Source organism: Gossypium raimondii, chromosome 10, assembly GCF_025698545.1.
Source record: "Gossypium raimondii isolate GPD5lz chromosome 10, ASM2569854v1, whole genome shotgun sequence".
In the NCBI taxonomy this organism is placed as follows: domain Eukaryota; kingdom Viridiplantae; phylum Streptophyta; class Magnoliopsida; order Malvales; family Malvaceae; genus Gossypium; species Gossypium raimondii.
In genome coordinates, this window is record NC_068574.1 from 48,566,273 (window position 1) to 48,581,801 (window position 15,529).

The window sequence follows — 15,529 nt, forward strand, 5'->3', positions numbered from 1 at the left end:
ATGGTTACATCTCCTATATGACCCTTCAAAATAGGCCGCCCTTGGAGAAGCTCATGTATTAGATGATTGGTTTGATACAAGCTAAAACTATGGGCAACATTTAGTTATTGGAGCCTAAATTTTATAGATTTGAGAATTTCTTATAAATTTTAAATATTTTTAAGTAATAAATATCAATTATTTCTAAAATTTAATTAGAATATATAAATTATATTTTAAATATTTAAATAAAAAGTAATTAAGTACCAAAAATACTTTTGGGGAGGAAAAGCTAAAAATTTTAGTTTCTACTTCTTAAAAGTGTTTTTTGAAAAGTAAAAAATTTCAGCTAAAAACAACTTATTTAGCACAGCTTTTCTTCCAAAAGTATTTTTTGAGCTAAAAGTGCTTTTTTTAAGCCCTTAGTTATGACTATAAATTTTATAGACTTGAAAATTTTTTGTAAAGAGATTTTCAATTCTTTAAGAGAAGTTTACAAAATATAATTCGTCTGGAGTTGACGAATCCCTCAACAAGATTTAGTATTATCCTTGGTGGGGGATTTTGCATTAACTCTATTGAGAACTCAAGTGCCTAAATAAGTAGCGGGTTCATAGAACAGGGTCCCCTTATCGAGTGTCATAAAAGTCAAACCATGCACAATGCCTTATAACTAGCCCAAGTGGTAGCATTCTGACTCATTAATGCCCTATATGCTATAAGGTATAGGTTCGAGTTCAACCATGCACAACACGTATGGTTTACCTTTTCAGATACCCAATAAGACACTTCCTTTTTGTAAACTTATTGCCTCTTTAGGCACTTGAACTCTCGATAGAGTCACTTTATAAACCAACTCAAGATCTCAATTGAATTGCGAGACAAAATCTCCACATAAAACAATACTTGATGTGTTCATAGTGTGACCCAAGATCCCATCCTCAACAATAATATATTATTTTTGGTACATATTGCAAAGTTGGAGGAAGATGACAACAAGATCCGAACCCTATTCTTTACAATGCCAACAAGGGGCTTAACCACTACCCTTTTATGTGGTTGGTAATAATAACATATTATGTAACTAGAGGTTATAATTAGAGGTGATCAGGAGGGCAAGACTTGGTTTCAAAAAATTTTCCAAACTTGGGCTTGAGTTAGACTTGTTCTAGTCCGCCTAAATGATTTGTTCTACTATTTAAAAAATAATATAAAATATTTTTATTCAAATTTATTTCGAAAATATATAACATTAATATAAAATCATTTTTATATTTTTATTAACTTTAAATAATAAAATGGATCAAACTCAAACCAACTAAGTCAGGATACACTTTTAATTCTAACCTATGCATTGCATAAATTCTTTTTGTATTTTATTATATTTTAAAATTATATTAATTTAAGCAAAGTTTTTTTTTTTTGAAGCAAAGACTGGGGTTTTATTAATAAATAAATTAAAAACAGAAGGCCCAAAACAATGGCCCAAACAAAGAAACCAGAAAAAACAAACAATGAAATAGCTTAAAAAAACTATCAGACTTCTGACTTGCAAAAAGAAACATCAAATCAATAAAAGGAAAAAAACTTATTAAAACCTAACCCAGTCAAATCAATGAGCAGCTGGCAACCATAACGTCTGACGAATTGTAATTTCCAAAGCTCCCACATTTAATTAATAGCAGTCCCCTAAGCATTCATTTATCACTTCTGCTATCTGTTTCAGTCGCATTTCTTCTGAAGCAATTCCTCAATCTGGATTTCTTGGCCGATATCCTACCAAAGCCAGATTCTGACTATCCAGTTCCTCACCCTTCAGGTAAAACGTTTCTCCTTTCTCTAATGCAATCTTTGCTATTCTGTGAGCATCTAAGTTTTCCGACCTGTGAATATACTGGAAAATAAGATCTTGAAAGACGGTTTTCTTTTGTTGAATATCTCTGATGATGGCTCCAATAACTGATTTGTCTGTAGAGGACTCTTGACATTTCTTTATAACAGTTTTTGAATCACCCATGAGTTTCACTGAATGGATTCGTAATGAAATCCCTAACTTTACTCCTTCTAAACATGCATGAGCCTCTGCTGCGAAAGGAGAAGGAACATTTCTATGAATAATTGTTTTTAACGCTACCAAGATACCCCTCGTGTCCCAACCTACAAGACCGGATGCTGAGCTGGAAGTATTACTGTCGTATGCTGCGTCAAAATGGATCCTGGCTGTCGGTGTAAGCTCTTGAACTCGATAGCTTCTGCAAGTGATTGCCTTAGTTTTTAGGCCATTTAATCCTTTCTGTTCTGATACATATCTTTGAATGTTAAGTATTAAAGCCCTTCCTGGAATGATATTTCTCTCATGAATAAGTTGATTTCTAGAAAACCATATCCACCATAACGCATAGCAAAAGGAAAAGCATTGGTCATTGTTTCCCCTCTTAAAGACCCAGGTTAACCATTCCCATATAGTATGGCTCCTATTATTCATAACCCATTCGAAATTTAACAAATGCCACACCTCTGTTGTCGTAGGGCAATCTCGGAAGACGTGAAGGCTGCCTTCTACCTCAGAACTGTATCGGGGACATCTATCGTTTGACACCACTCTCCTTATTCTGAGGTTCACAAAGCATGGAATAAAGTCCCAAGAGATTCGCCAGACTGTAAACGCAATTTTAGATGGTAGCTGAAGGCTCCATAGTTTTTTGTAAAAATCCTTTGTTTCGGTTTGTAATAAATAGTCACTAGGATCCATATTTGCATTTTGTAATAGTTTATAGGCGCTGCGGACAGAGAACTCACCTGATAACTCCCCTTTCCAAGCTTGAAAATCATCATGCGCAGTCTCTGCAAGGGGAATTTGAAGGATTTTCCGAACTATATCCTCAGGAAAGGTATTCTGAATTAACCCCAAGTTCCATTTTCTGTTTGAGTGATCAAGAAGATCCGCAACCAACTTAATTTCCCTCCTGGATGTACTGTTGTTTATGTCGATTTTGTCAACCCCCTGAATCCAACAATCGTCCCAAACAGAGATGCTATCTCCTCTGCCCACTCTCCAGCACATCCCTTTTTGGAGCAAACCTTTAGCAGCCCAGATACTCTTCCAGGTAAAAGAAGGTAAATTTCCAAGCTTCGCTGTTAAGAAACAAGAATCCGGATAATACTTTGCTTTTAAAGTTCTAGCCAAAAGCGAATTTGGAAAATTAATGAGACGCCAACCTTGTTTCGCAAATAATGCAATATTGAACTGACCAAAATTTCTAAACCCAATTCCCCCATTTTCTTTCAAACAACAAAGTTTCTTCCAAGTGCACCAATGGATTCCTCTTTTTCCCTTCCCTTTCTGCCACCAGAATTTGGCCACAATGTGTTCCAGTTCATCACAAAGTGTTCTGGGAAATAAGAAACATGCCATCGAATAGGTAGGAGTAGCCTGTAAAATGGCTATAATAAAAACTTCTTTGCCTCCCTGTGAAAGAAATCGAATGCTTCAATTGTCGATGCTTTTTTTGAACCTATCCTTCAGATTTTGGAAAGCTTCCCTCTCTGGTTCATTCGACCTTCGGACCCCCAGCGAGTTAACTTGTCTTCTATCCTCTTCGGAAGTATTTTTGCTAAAGAAAACGGATGATTTTTCAAAATTTACACTGTCCTGATTGAGATTTATATTCATCCAAAATGCCCTTTAAGATACTTGCACCTCTGCTTGTTGCTTCACCAAACAAAACACAATCATCTGCGAATAAAAGATGGGAGATTTGCGGCCCACTTCTTCTAACCTTAACGCCATTTAACGAGCCCCTCTTTACTGCCTGCCTCAGTAAACTCGATAAACCTTCGCCACAAAAGAGAAATAAAAATAGTCTAAGTGGATCGCCTTGTCTCAAACCTCTACTAGGAGAAAATGTATCCCCTTTATGTCCATTAATAACAATTGAGTAGGAAACAGTAGAAAAACAATTCATAATAGCCTTCACCCATTCCGAATCAAATCCCAATTTTATCATAATTCCTTCAGTAAAACTCCATCCCACCCTTTCATAAGCCTTACTCATGTCAAGTTTAACGGCCATGAACCCTTTTTTCCCCAGCCTCTTCTGTTTTAACTTATTCATTACTTCATATTCTAGCATCACATTATCAGAGATTAATCGCCCAGGAACAAAAGCACTCTGGGTTTCATCAATACAAATCCCCATCACCTTTCTAAGCCTACTAGCTATCACCTTAGCAATAACTTTGTAAATAACATTACAGAGATCCTTTTTTAGATCTTTTCCTGCTCATTTCCACCTCTCCTGCCCACTCCTTTAATCCTATTTTCAAAATCTCCAGTTTCTGCATCAAGTCTCCTGTCGAACTCTCCCATATGCCTTTAACCACCTCAATAAAAGAATCCTCCAATAACCATCAGGTTTCAAATTTAAAATCATTATTCCCTACCTTTACTCCTTTTTCTGTAGTACCAATGAGAAGAGGACAGTGATCTGAAAATGAATGGGAAAGATGTTTAACCTTCACCTCTGGAAACATTGTAATCCAACCCATATTCGCGACTCCTCTATCAAGGCGCTCTCGTATATTTGTCTCAGGTAAATTACCTCTTTCCCAAGTAAACCAACTACCTTCGAAACGCACATCGTTCAATTGACAATCATCAAGCGTTTTTCGAAAACACTCCTTTCTTCTCTCATCTCTGGGAATCCCTCCCTACTTTTCAAAACCATACCTGATTTCGTTAAAGTCTCCACAAACTAACCATGGAATTTCCACTCCTGAGGCCAATCTTTTCAAAGTATCCCATGACACATTCCTGTCTTGTACATATGGGGAACCATAGAAACCTGTAAATCTCCATTTCACACCTTTCTCATTATCATCGATTAACACATCAATGTGTCTTTTTGAGAAACTGCGAAGACCAACATCAATATCTGTTCTTCAAGCCAAACATAACCCTCCCCTTGTCCCTTCAGAATCTACTTCAATCCCATTATAAAACGCACATCTCCTGCGAACTACTTCCATCTGCTTTCTGTTAAGTTTTGTCACCATGAAGAAGACAATTTTGGGATTTTTTAACTTCAGTACGTACTGAAGTCTTCGAACCGTCCGATGACTCCCCAATCCTCGGACGCTCCAGCATAAAATTTTCATTGCGACCGGTCGGCTAACCTCTTGTTAGCCGCCGATGATAAAAGTATCTGTCCTTCCATTTCACCCCTATTCCGCTTCTTCCCCTCTTCCCCCATTACAACTTCATCCTCTAGATCATGATCCATAAATGTGTGCTTCTTATATGACCATGGTTTCTCCAAAGTTGTACTTTTCCCTTCTAAACTGAAACCCAATATTGGATCTATGGTTTTCAACTCACTGACTCTTAGAATCCCGCAACTTGAACCCTTCTCCCCTAGCCTGTTCTCCATCCAACAAACTTCCCTAACTCCCTCATCCTCTTAACGCAGCCAAATACTTTCTTTAGACAAAGCTCTACGTGATGGAGCCCGCAGAGATAAATCCCAACCCAACTCTATGGGTTCTGATCCAAGCATCATTTTTGCCTCACAATAAGAATCATTATGACCCAACCGACCACAGAAAAAACAAAACAGTGATAAGCGTTCATACTTGAATTTAACATACGAACAAACACCATTAGACATAGCCTGCTTCTTTCTCCTTAATGGCTTCCTGACATCAATCTCCACCCTAACTCTCATAAAATTTCGGTTTTCCTTTCCCAGATTTGATACATCATACTCTAAAAATTCTCCAATAAAATTCGCCAGTAACATTGCTAAACTTTTAGAGAATAAACCCATTGGAACATCATGGATTTGTACCCAGAATGGAACAAATATTAATGGTATTTTTAACGGATCCTCACCTCTGTTCAGATTGCTCAAAATTAGTAGATGATTGTTAAAAGTCCAAGGAAGACCCTTTAGAACTCTCTCCATATCCATACTATGAAAGAACTTAAAAAGGTACCTTTTTTCCCCCAAATCACGAATCTGTACCCCACAGATGGGGTGCCATAAATTTGCTAGGGTACTCTACATTGCCGAAAAATTTATGATGCTTGCTGTTAAGAAACACCCCACAAGCTGATAATCTCCCACGTCTGTATTCGGATGTAGATCATCCTGAATCTGCAAGATCTCTTCTTCATCTTCATTAGTTGATAACTGTGCTAATTCAGTCTCCATGGTTGCAGGAATTGAAGAAGCACTTCAGCCCACCAATTGAAGAGAGAAACAATCGTGAAGCCGTAGGGGATAAAATAAAAGGAGATCAAAACCCCTCAGCAATCCAGAAAAACACAAACACAAAACCTAAACCCAAAGAACCCGTGCCAGAGACGGCAGACAGAACCCGTGCCAGAGACGGCAGACAATTTTTATCATTTTTAAGCAAAGTTTTAAAATCACAGTTCTTAATTAATTGACGCTTTGATATTGATAGTAATAACCATTCAGATTTCGACCATTTGATGTCTTTTACTTTTTTATTTTTCATTAATATTATATGATAAAATAAATTTCCATCTATTAACCCTCAAATCTTTAAATTGAAAAATAATAAATGTTTAAATATGTTCAAATTTATTTATTTTTGATATAATAATAACTTGATCCGATCAAAATTAAATATTAATTTATTTATTTGACCCAAAAATTAAAGCTATTTTCAACTCCTACTCAATATGCCACACTTTTATTTTTATATATATATTTTTATTAAATAGAATAATGATTTTTAAATTATTATTATTTTTATATTATGCATGTCCATTTTTCTTAAACCCGAACTTGATTAATTTGAGAATTAAACCTAACTTGACCTGCAACCTAATTTCAAACAAAAAACCTAACCCCATCGAATCAAATCGAAATCCATTAGATTCGAGTTTTTTTTACCATCCCTAACAATAGCATTACCAGTTGAATTAAAAGTTGAATAAAAACTGAGAGAATTTATTTATTCAAAAAATTTAAATGCATACTTATGAAGTACAATATGATTTCCAGTACAAAATATGTTTGGTTATAATTATATAAGTATTATGTAGGGATAAATCTTAAAATTATATATAAACTTTGATTCATGTGTAATTGTATACATGAACTATAATCGATGCAATTATACAATGAAACTCTAATTTTGGTTCAAATGTATACTTGAAACTTTAATTTTAATTTAATCATACACATTTAAAGAAATAAATACATCAATTTATTTTTATATTGGATAAATATAATTATTTTGTGTATGCAATATATAAACATAAAATGATGTTATATCAATAATTGTGTTAATAATTTACAAGAATTGAATCAAATCAAAATTTCATGTATAAAATTGCACAAAATCAAAGTTCATGTATACAATTGCACATTAAATCATAGTTCATATATAATTTTGGTATTTAAGTTTATTACACTTTTTTGGGGAGAACACAAATTTAAACATTAGAGATAACATTGTTGGGAAGGGTAACTACGAGCTCTAAATATAGACAGTAAAACAAACATGAAAAAGAAAATCATATAGGTACTATGAAAATATTCTCATAACTGTAAATCATAAACATGTTAAAAAGAAGTATTTTGTTAAAATTTTAATGGACCCGAAAAGTGAAATAGTAATTATGACAGGTGATTTTATGGATCTTATCTTTAAATGATAATAAATTATTACTTTTGAGAATAAATGATAATAAATTATTAACCCTTACCTATAAAAAATTGAAATTAGATTTATGTTATCTTTAATACATTATTTGGTACTAAATTTTAGTGTCAATGTTTAATTTAGTATCTGAGTTTCTTTTCTTGATTTAGTACTTAAGTTTGGTTTTAATGTTTATTTTAGTATCTAATTTTTTATTTTGATATTTGAGATCCTTTTAGTCCGAATTTGGTACATAGTTTGCCTCCAATGTTCAATTTAGCATCTACGTTTTTTTTATTCAATTAAGTATTTATGTTTTTTTTACTAGAGCACATGTGTCAAACATTTATTTGGTCGCATAATGTCGTTTAGTTTAGGTACTAAATTGAACTTTGAAGCCAAGTTCATGTATCAAACTGAGCCTTGAGACCAAACTCCGGTACCAAATGATAAATTAACCCGTGGTAATAAATACGTCTAGCTGGTTATGATTTATGTAATCTTGATTTTTTTCCTCAAAAAATTAGATTCAATTTTACATATAATATATATTTAATTAACCGTTATAATTAGTAAATTCTATTTAATTAGCATCCAAATTTTTTGTTTCAACTGTTATGAAATTGGAGAACTAATAGAATTTATCAGGACAGGATTACTTTACAACTTTTTTTTTTTTTTTTTAAATTCTAAAAGGCAATTACAATCTTTGGGCCAAAATTACGTATAGCAAATTTTTTTGCCTTATTTTGCTCCATATATGATTTCCTCTTCATTGAGAAAATTCATTCTGGAGCCTATAAATACGTTTTTTTCTTTTTAAACCAAAGCCATTTTACGTGCAAGTTAAGCGATATTCCAGTTACCTTTCAAATTCCCAACACCCAAATATGACCAAAATCATCTCTTTATTCATACTTGAAGCTGTATTTTGCTTCACATTTTTCACTGTAAGCTACTCAGACATCAACCTAATTCAAACCACTTGCAAAAAGACTCCATTTTACGATCTCTGCGTCTTGACTTTGAAATCCGACCCCCGGAGTTCGACCGCGGATGTGTCGGGGCTTGCTCGGATTGTGGCTGACAGTGTCAAAGCTAAAGCCATTGCCACATTGAATCAGATTTCAGCATTGCTTAAAAGTGTCAAAGACCCCACCTTGGAAAAGGCCTTGGAAGGTTGCATTGTTTCATATAACACCATTATCCAGGCTGATATCCCAGTAGCAATTGATGCAATTGAGAAAAACAACCCCAAATTTGCTGTTCAGAGTGCAACTGATGCTGGAAATGAAGCTCAGGCATGTGAAAACAGCTTTGCAGAAAAGCCATCCAATTCTCCAATCTTTAGTGGAAACAAAGCTGTGCATGATCTTTCTGTTGTTCTTCAATCCATTGCCTCATTGTTACTATAGGCTGATGTTAAGTCAGTTCTCTTTGCTATTAAATGATGATAAATAAATTAAAACAAAATGAGATATTTATGAATTATCTGATGATTTTTCATGTTTGTTGACATCGATGAAGTATGCCATTACAAAATCGGTGTAATTAGCTTTTACTTTTTTAGCGCAAACATTCAAAGGTGAAATAAAAACACATAATAAAATTTCTCACAAAGGAATCAAGTCGTGCTCTCTAAGCTCTCGACTAGCTAATCTCATGCCACTACTACCTGCTTATAGTCCTCACGACTTCAACTAGAAGTAAAGGATAAGTGAGATAATATTTTGATATACTAGCTGGTTTTTCACAACATAAATGGTCAGCAAGTGACTTAAATTATTGCTAATATGATCTTCAATTATCTCTATTTTATCTTGATCAAAATCATCAAATAATCCTCAAGAAATCCCAATTGAAAAATGCTTTAATTAAATCGGCTACACAGCGCCGATAATGCTTTGCTTATTCTTATGCTCCATATCCTCATATTATCAACTGAGATACTGTTGTTATTAAACTCAAATATTTACTGATTAAATTTTGGGATTATCAATAAATTTTACTTCTTATTTATCTTGAATAAAATCAAAATATATTCTCAATCAAAATTGTCGTAAGTTTGGATTTTTGGTAAAAGTTCTTAAGTAGCAAAATACATTCACGACAGCATAACATGTGAATCAACTCAGGAATATTATTCAAGAAAGCAAAACACTAACTAAATTCGATTACACCTTTCTCCATCTTTTGAAAAAAAAAATTCTAAAGATGAAATGCACAACCAAACCTTTCCTCTTATTCAACAGTGAAACTAGTGCAAGGTTGAAGTATACGAATTCTATGGGGCTTCTAGTGAGGTAACATCAGATTCAACAACAAACTACACATCTCCTTCACCATATCAAAACTTCTCACCTATCATAGGGCTAAAAAATTATTAAATCAATCCATCAAAGAGAACGATAAATATCGTTAGGCTAGTTCCCGAGCAATATCATTTCGATAGCTCAATTTTCAATCAAGTCATAAAACAAATAAGATTTTCTCTCCCTTAGTACTAAGGATAATACACTCCCCTTGCTCCATTTTAAAGTTCATTAAGGGGATATGACATGGTGCTATATGAATAAGCATTCTAACTGGTAGAACAATTGGGACCTTTACCACCTTTATGATCTTCACAAGTTTGCACACCTTTATTCTTATAAAACTTTAATTGAGTATTCATGGCAATCCCTTTATCTTCAATATGGTCTTCAAGGGTAACTTCACGTTTGACTTGATTATCAATCTTTCCTTGATCTTCATAATTGATTACCTGTTGAACTTTTCTCACCTGCATTTTCTTTTAAGATATAGGAACACTGTGTGCAACCTTTATATTTTGCTCCCATCTCAAATTATTAAGGAGCTTATAACAATAAGGTCTAATGTCACCAACTTTATCATAGTAATGATGTAACATCCCAAAATTTATGATGTCCTATGTGTCACTATTCAAGGCAGTGTAGTAAATTTTCAAAAAATAAAACTTACATTAATTAGTAATTTTATAGTAGAGTGTAACATTGGGAATTATTATTGAAGTGTGGTAATGTCATTGAGTGAGTCATAGACTTAGAGAGAAGTGTTTAAGATGTGCAATTTTACCATTAGAGGAGTAAATTAGTCAATTTATAAGAGTTTATAATTGGAGTTATTAGATGAAGGTGGGATTAAATGAGGGCCATTGGATCATGGTTTTACAACAAAGGTTTATTTTGGTTTTACAATAAGAGATTTGACTTCTTCCTGCACTTGTTGTCAACCACTTGAAGTAGGAGGATAATTTCTTTTTCCATTTTCTTGCTTCCTTCTTCCATTCTTACCTCAAATTTCACCACCAACCTTGCCTCTTTCTTAAGTTCCATTCTAAATACCTCTTCTCCAGCTAGTTTTCTTCATCATTTTCTTCCAACCACAACTTAAAAGTTTGTTGGGTAGAGTGAGAAAGCTTGATTATGGGTAAGAGAAATGATTTTTCCATCATCTCATCATGTTTAAATTGAGTTTTTATTTGCTTAGAAAGTAGTTAAGCCATATTAATGGCTATTTATTATTAATATAAGTATTTATCGTCTAATAAAGAGAAACAAGTAGAGAGAGGGACTACAAGCAATGTAAAGGAAAGATTGTAGATTGAGGAGACTCTACTCTTATTTTGGTATATTACTTTTTTTTTGTTTAAATGTGTTGTGTGCTTGAGTGGGTGAATATAAATGAGCATATTAATTCATAATGGTAATTTTAATGTTGGCCAAGTGTAAAGAGTGTTGAAATGGAGCTATAGTTAAACTAATGAGTTATAAAAAATTTTATATTGTTTTGCAGTGATATGTATGACTAGTGGACATAATTTCCATGATTGAATTATATTGTCTTAAATATGAAGTTTCATGAAGTGGTGATAATCATGGTTGTGATCATTGAAATTTTATATCAATGAAAGTGTTATGAAATAGCTAATGTGACTTTAAAAAAAATGAATGTAATGCCTTTGTAAACTTAGTTAAATAGTTAGGATATGGTTGACATGTCAATATGGTATACATATGTTAGAAGATGCATTTGAAACCGTGATTGATGTCATAAGGCAAGTGTATATGGATCCATTTCTATAGTATTCAGATGATAGCGCTTTTAGCATAGTATTTCAGAGAGTTTGGTTGGTTAGCCCCAAATATATGACCTTTGTTTTGCTTTGGTTGGTTAGCCCCAAATATATGACCTTTGTTTTGCTAAGATTACTAAGGGCAACAAAAATAAAAATATTGAAAAAGGATTATTCCTGGTAAATTGAATGTTATATTCATTGTGATAAATGCCATATTTTATTAGTTCTTATACCATGGATGGTATTAATGTAATTGCATAAATAATTAGATTTGTTACCTCTATAGGAGATTTTTTTTACAATTCCTCCTCATTTATGCCATCATTATCAAAGAGTTAAACTTTACACATTGGCCAAAAAAACGGTGGGATGAGGTAAGTGTTTGTGATTTCCATTTGAACTTACTAAGCTGATGCTTATGTGTTGTTTTTGCGCGTAGATTTTACATGAAGGTTTTTATGCTCGCCCTAACCTATGGGACATCGCACCATTGTGGGGCTAGAAGACTAGGAAATTATTTTATATATGATTAGTGGCTAAAATAGAACGTACTAAGGAGTCTATTTCATTTATATATATACTAGTTTCATTATTACTTGAAAGGCTTGCTTTAAAGTGTAATTTTTAAAATTTGATCCTTTAAGCATGATGTGTTGGCCATATCTTTTAATTAGTGGCCTTAGCTTGAACTTATTAACATATGTTCAACTTGGTTTTATGCTTTTGTTTTGCTAAATGAATGGTGGTATAGTGAATAATTTTTTGTATTCATTCATGTTACTTCCAAAAAAATGATTTTATGCTTTTGTTTTGCCATATGTTTGTATTCATTCACCAAATGAATGGTGAATAATTGGTGGCCTTAACTTGAACTTATTAAGCATGAACATCAAGTAAAGAATCAACATAAAATTATCAGAAGTTAAAATGACTCAACTACAAGTGTGACAGGTCAGCTGTAATATTTATGTTACAATGGAACACTGAGTGTTCTGAGGATCAAACCTAAGAGAGATTGGGTGATAAAGTGACTAACAATGAAAATGCATGAAATTACAAAGTCTAGCTAGCTACTCACTGAGTATTATAGTATGAAAAGTCATCATCAAAGATTAATTACACTAACTTACACTTAGAAGGACTAAATTGCAAAATAGATGAAAGTACACAAATATCAATTCAATTTACTAAAGTGGTCGGTTGGCTTTCATGTTACTGGTCAATTATTAGATTAGGGATCTAAATGGTTCAAATTCCTAATTGGTTCAATTTTACCTTTTGGTCATCATTTTGCCTAATTAGGTGATTTAGTTTGGTTTATCTCTCGATCTCACTAAACTAAATTGGGACAATCACATTGGTTCTTAATAGGTTCTCCTCTCGGTCTCACCTATCTAAATGTTCACCTAAAGGCATTAGTTTTAGGTTTGAAGTCTATTCCATTTAGTCCATTTGTTATGATTTAGTCCTTGACCCAAAAACTAAACATGCAACATTTCCATCAACCAACCACCATAAGATTTAGTTACTATCCATCATCAATATATAAACATCATTTAAGTTCATATTTAAATGATTCATTAAAAAAAGCATAAAAAACAAGGTTGAGAAAATCTTAGTGACCTAAGATTGATAAAATCTTAGTGACCTAAGATTGATTCTTTGTAGAAGATGATAGTAGCACTAGTGCTGATGAAAGCTCAACTAAAGCTGAGACTTCTACTATAACACCCCAAAACCCGGCCTAGAAGTTTAGACCGAATCCTGGAGGTTACATTGATCATCGAAGTGATCGTAAGAAAATTTTACAAAACAAATTATCTCAAATCCATTACAAACACCTTTTTCTCTTTACGAACCAAAACATTTAATCATTTAAATTTCAATCAAAAAAATTTAAAGTTAAGTTTAATTTATGAACAAAGTAAGATTTACGAGAAAAATCCAAAACAGAACTTGTACCACCGTTTTTGTAAAACCTTACCGTTTGTAACAATATATCAAAATGGGAGTTGAAAAGAAAAACTGTTAACTTGTTCTTAACCGTGACTGTTCGAGACCTCTGCATACCGAGTCGAGCATCAAAATTCGAAAATGTACCTGCAAGGGGAAACACTAAGGGGATGAGCTACATGAGCTTAATGTGACTTCAAATCGTATCTAACAACGAAATTACAGATCAGAAACCAACCAGTAGTTCAATAATGAAAAGTACTTACAGAGATACACAGAAACAAAAAACAAACTCGGAACCATAGTCCCAAAAATACACAACAGCCAAAACACACCAAATCACACACAGAATACTCAACAGATAAACCATCACCAGGTCGATACAATAATAGTTATCATCATAATGTTACGACGAACAGACCGATTACAAATAAGTAGCTCACATCTAGATGCATATAAATGCAGTCAAGTGTTAAAAACCCACCCATCCAGCCAAAACACCTCTTCGTCCCCCGATCATATCCCAAAAGAGTTTTTTAATCTCATCCAACTAAACACACCACATAGGACCTCAAAAGGCCCATCCAACCCTACACACCATGTATATGGACTAAGCCACTCAGATAATAATACACAGTAAGGCTGGTATATATACAGTACAGTGCATTACAGTAAACCGCTATACAGACAAGTTTGCAGTTAAACTACCAGATTAGATAAGAATCAGCCTTCCTTCTCTTTATAACCAACCCAAAAATTTCTTTATGCAAGTGCATGCATGCTTACAACCTCACAGAAATAATGAACACATCGACAAACAGTCAGACAGAAACAAACATGCACACACCCAACTAATCGGGTTCAGAATTAGATATATCGCACAACAGTCACAAATAACACATAAACCGAAACCCAGATCAGAGTCTTAACTTCCCTCACTAAGTCAAGGGTCAGAACACACAAACACAATTTCAGATGAAAAACATACACAAAACTAAAATTGGTGGCTTAGAGCCACATGGCCTTGTGCTCTGGCTGTGTGGGAAAGCCTAGGCCCTGTGGGGGTCAACACGATCGTGTGGGAGGAGGCACACGGCCGTGTGGCTAAGGCAAACGCTCGTGTGAGCCAGGGATTGCCGTGTGATCAGGCCATGTAACTCTCTGTCCATTTGCTAAAATAGAGTACAGGGCAGATACGACCATGTGAGGGTCTCACACACCTGTGTGCTCATCAGACACGGTCGTGTCTGAAGCACATGCCCGTGTGAGATCTCTAAATCCCTAAATTAGCCACACAATCATGTGAAAAACCGACTAATTTCCCCAAATCAGGCACATGGCCGTGTGGCACTTAAATTAGTCTAAAAACCTTAAATCCCAAATACACATGGCCGTGTGAACCACTCGTGTGAGGGCACACACCCGTGTGGCGACCCGTGTGGTGACGAAACCATACCGAAACAGGCTACAGAATGTGCCTTTGTTGTCGAAACGTTCCCCAATCCTTAGTAACTCAGAAATAAATCAAAATCACACCCAGTTTCAAGCCATCCCATGATACTCGACCTTTCGAGTGGTCAATTTCACAAGCACACAAACAATGTCAAATTTCACCGAAACAAATCGAAAATTTGATAACAAAGGGGAAGGGTTTCCAATCACACACGCAAAAACAGATTGCCACTAAATTGAATCATCAATTCACAAATAAACTGAAAGAGTTTCGAAACCCATACCTAGTTTGCGATCAATGATGTCCAGACACCGGCTCGACAAAAAGGGAGCGAAGCTCTCTGAAATCCACAAGTAAAATCGTTTCCC

At 34.2% G+C, this 15,529-nt stretch overlaps 1 protein-coding gene across 1 annotated transcript; it reads left to right on the top strand.

The window, feature by feature from the left end:
• Positions 1–8,512: 8,512 nt before the first annotated feature.
• On the top strand, positions 8,513–9,204 carry LOC105775900 (cell wall / vacuolar inhibitor of fructosidase 1). The gene has a single exon (XM_012598395.2). It carries the CDS (start codon positions 8,547–8,549, stop codon positions 9,069–9,071), a length of 525 nt encoding a protein of 174 aa, XP_012453849.1. The 5' UTR covers positions 8,513–8,546; the 3' UTR covers positions 9,072–9,204.
• Positions 9,205–15,529: the final 6,325 nt, after the last annotated feature.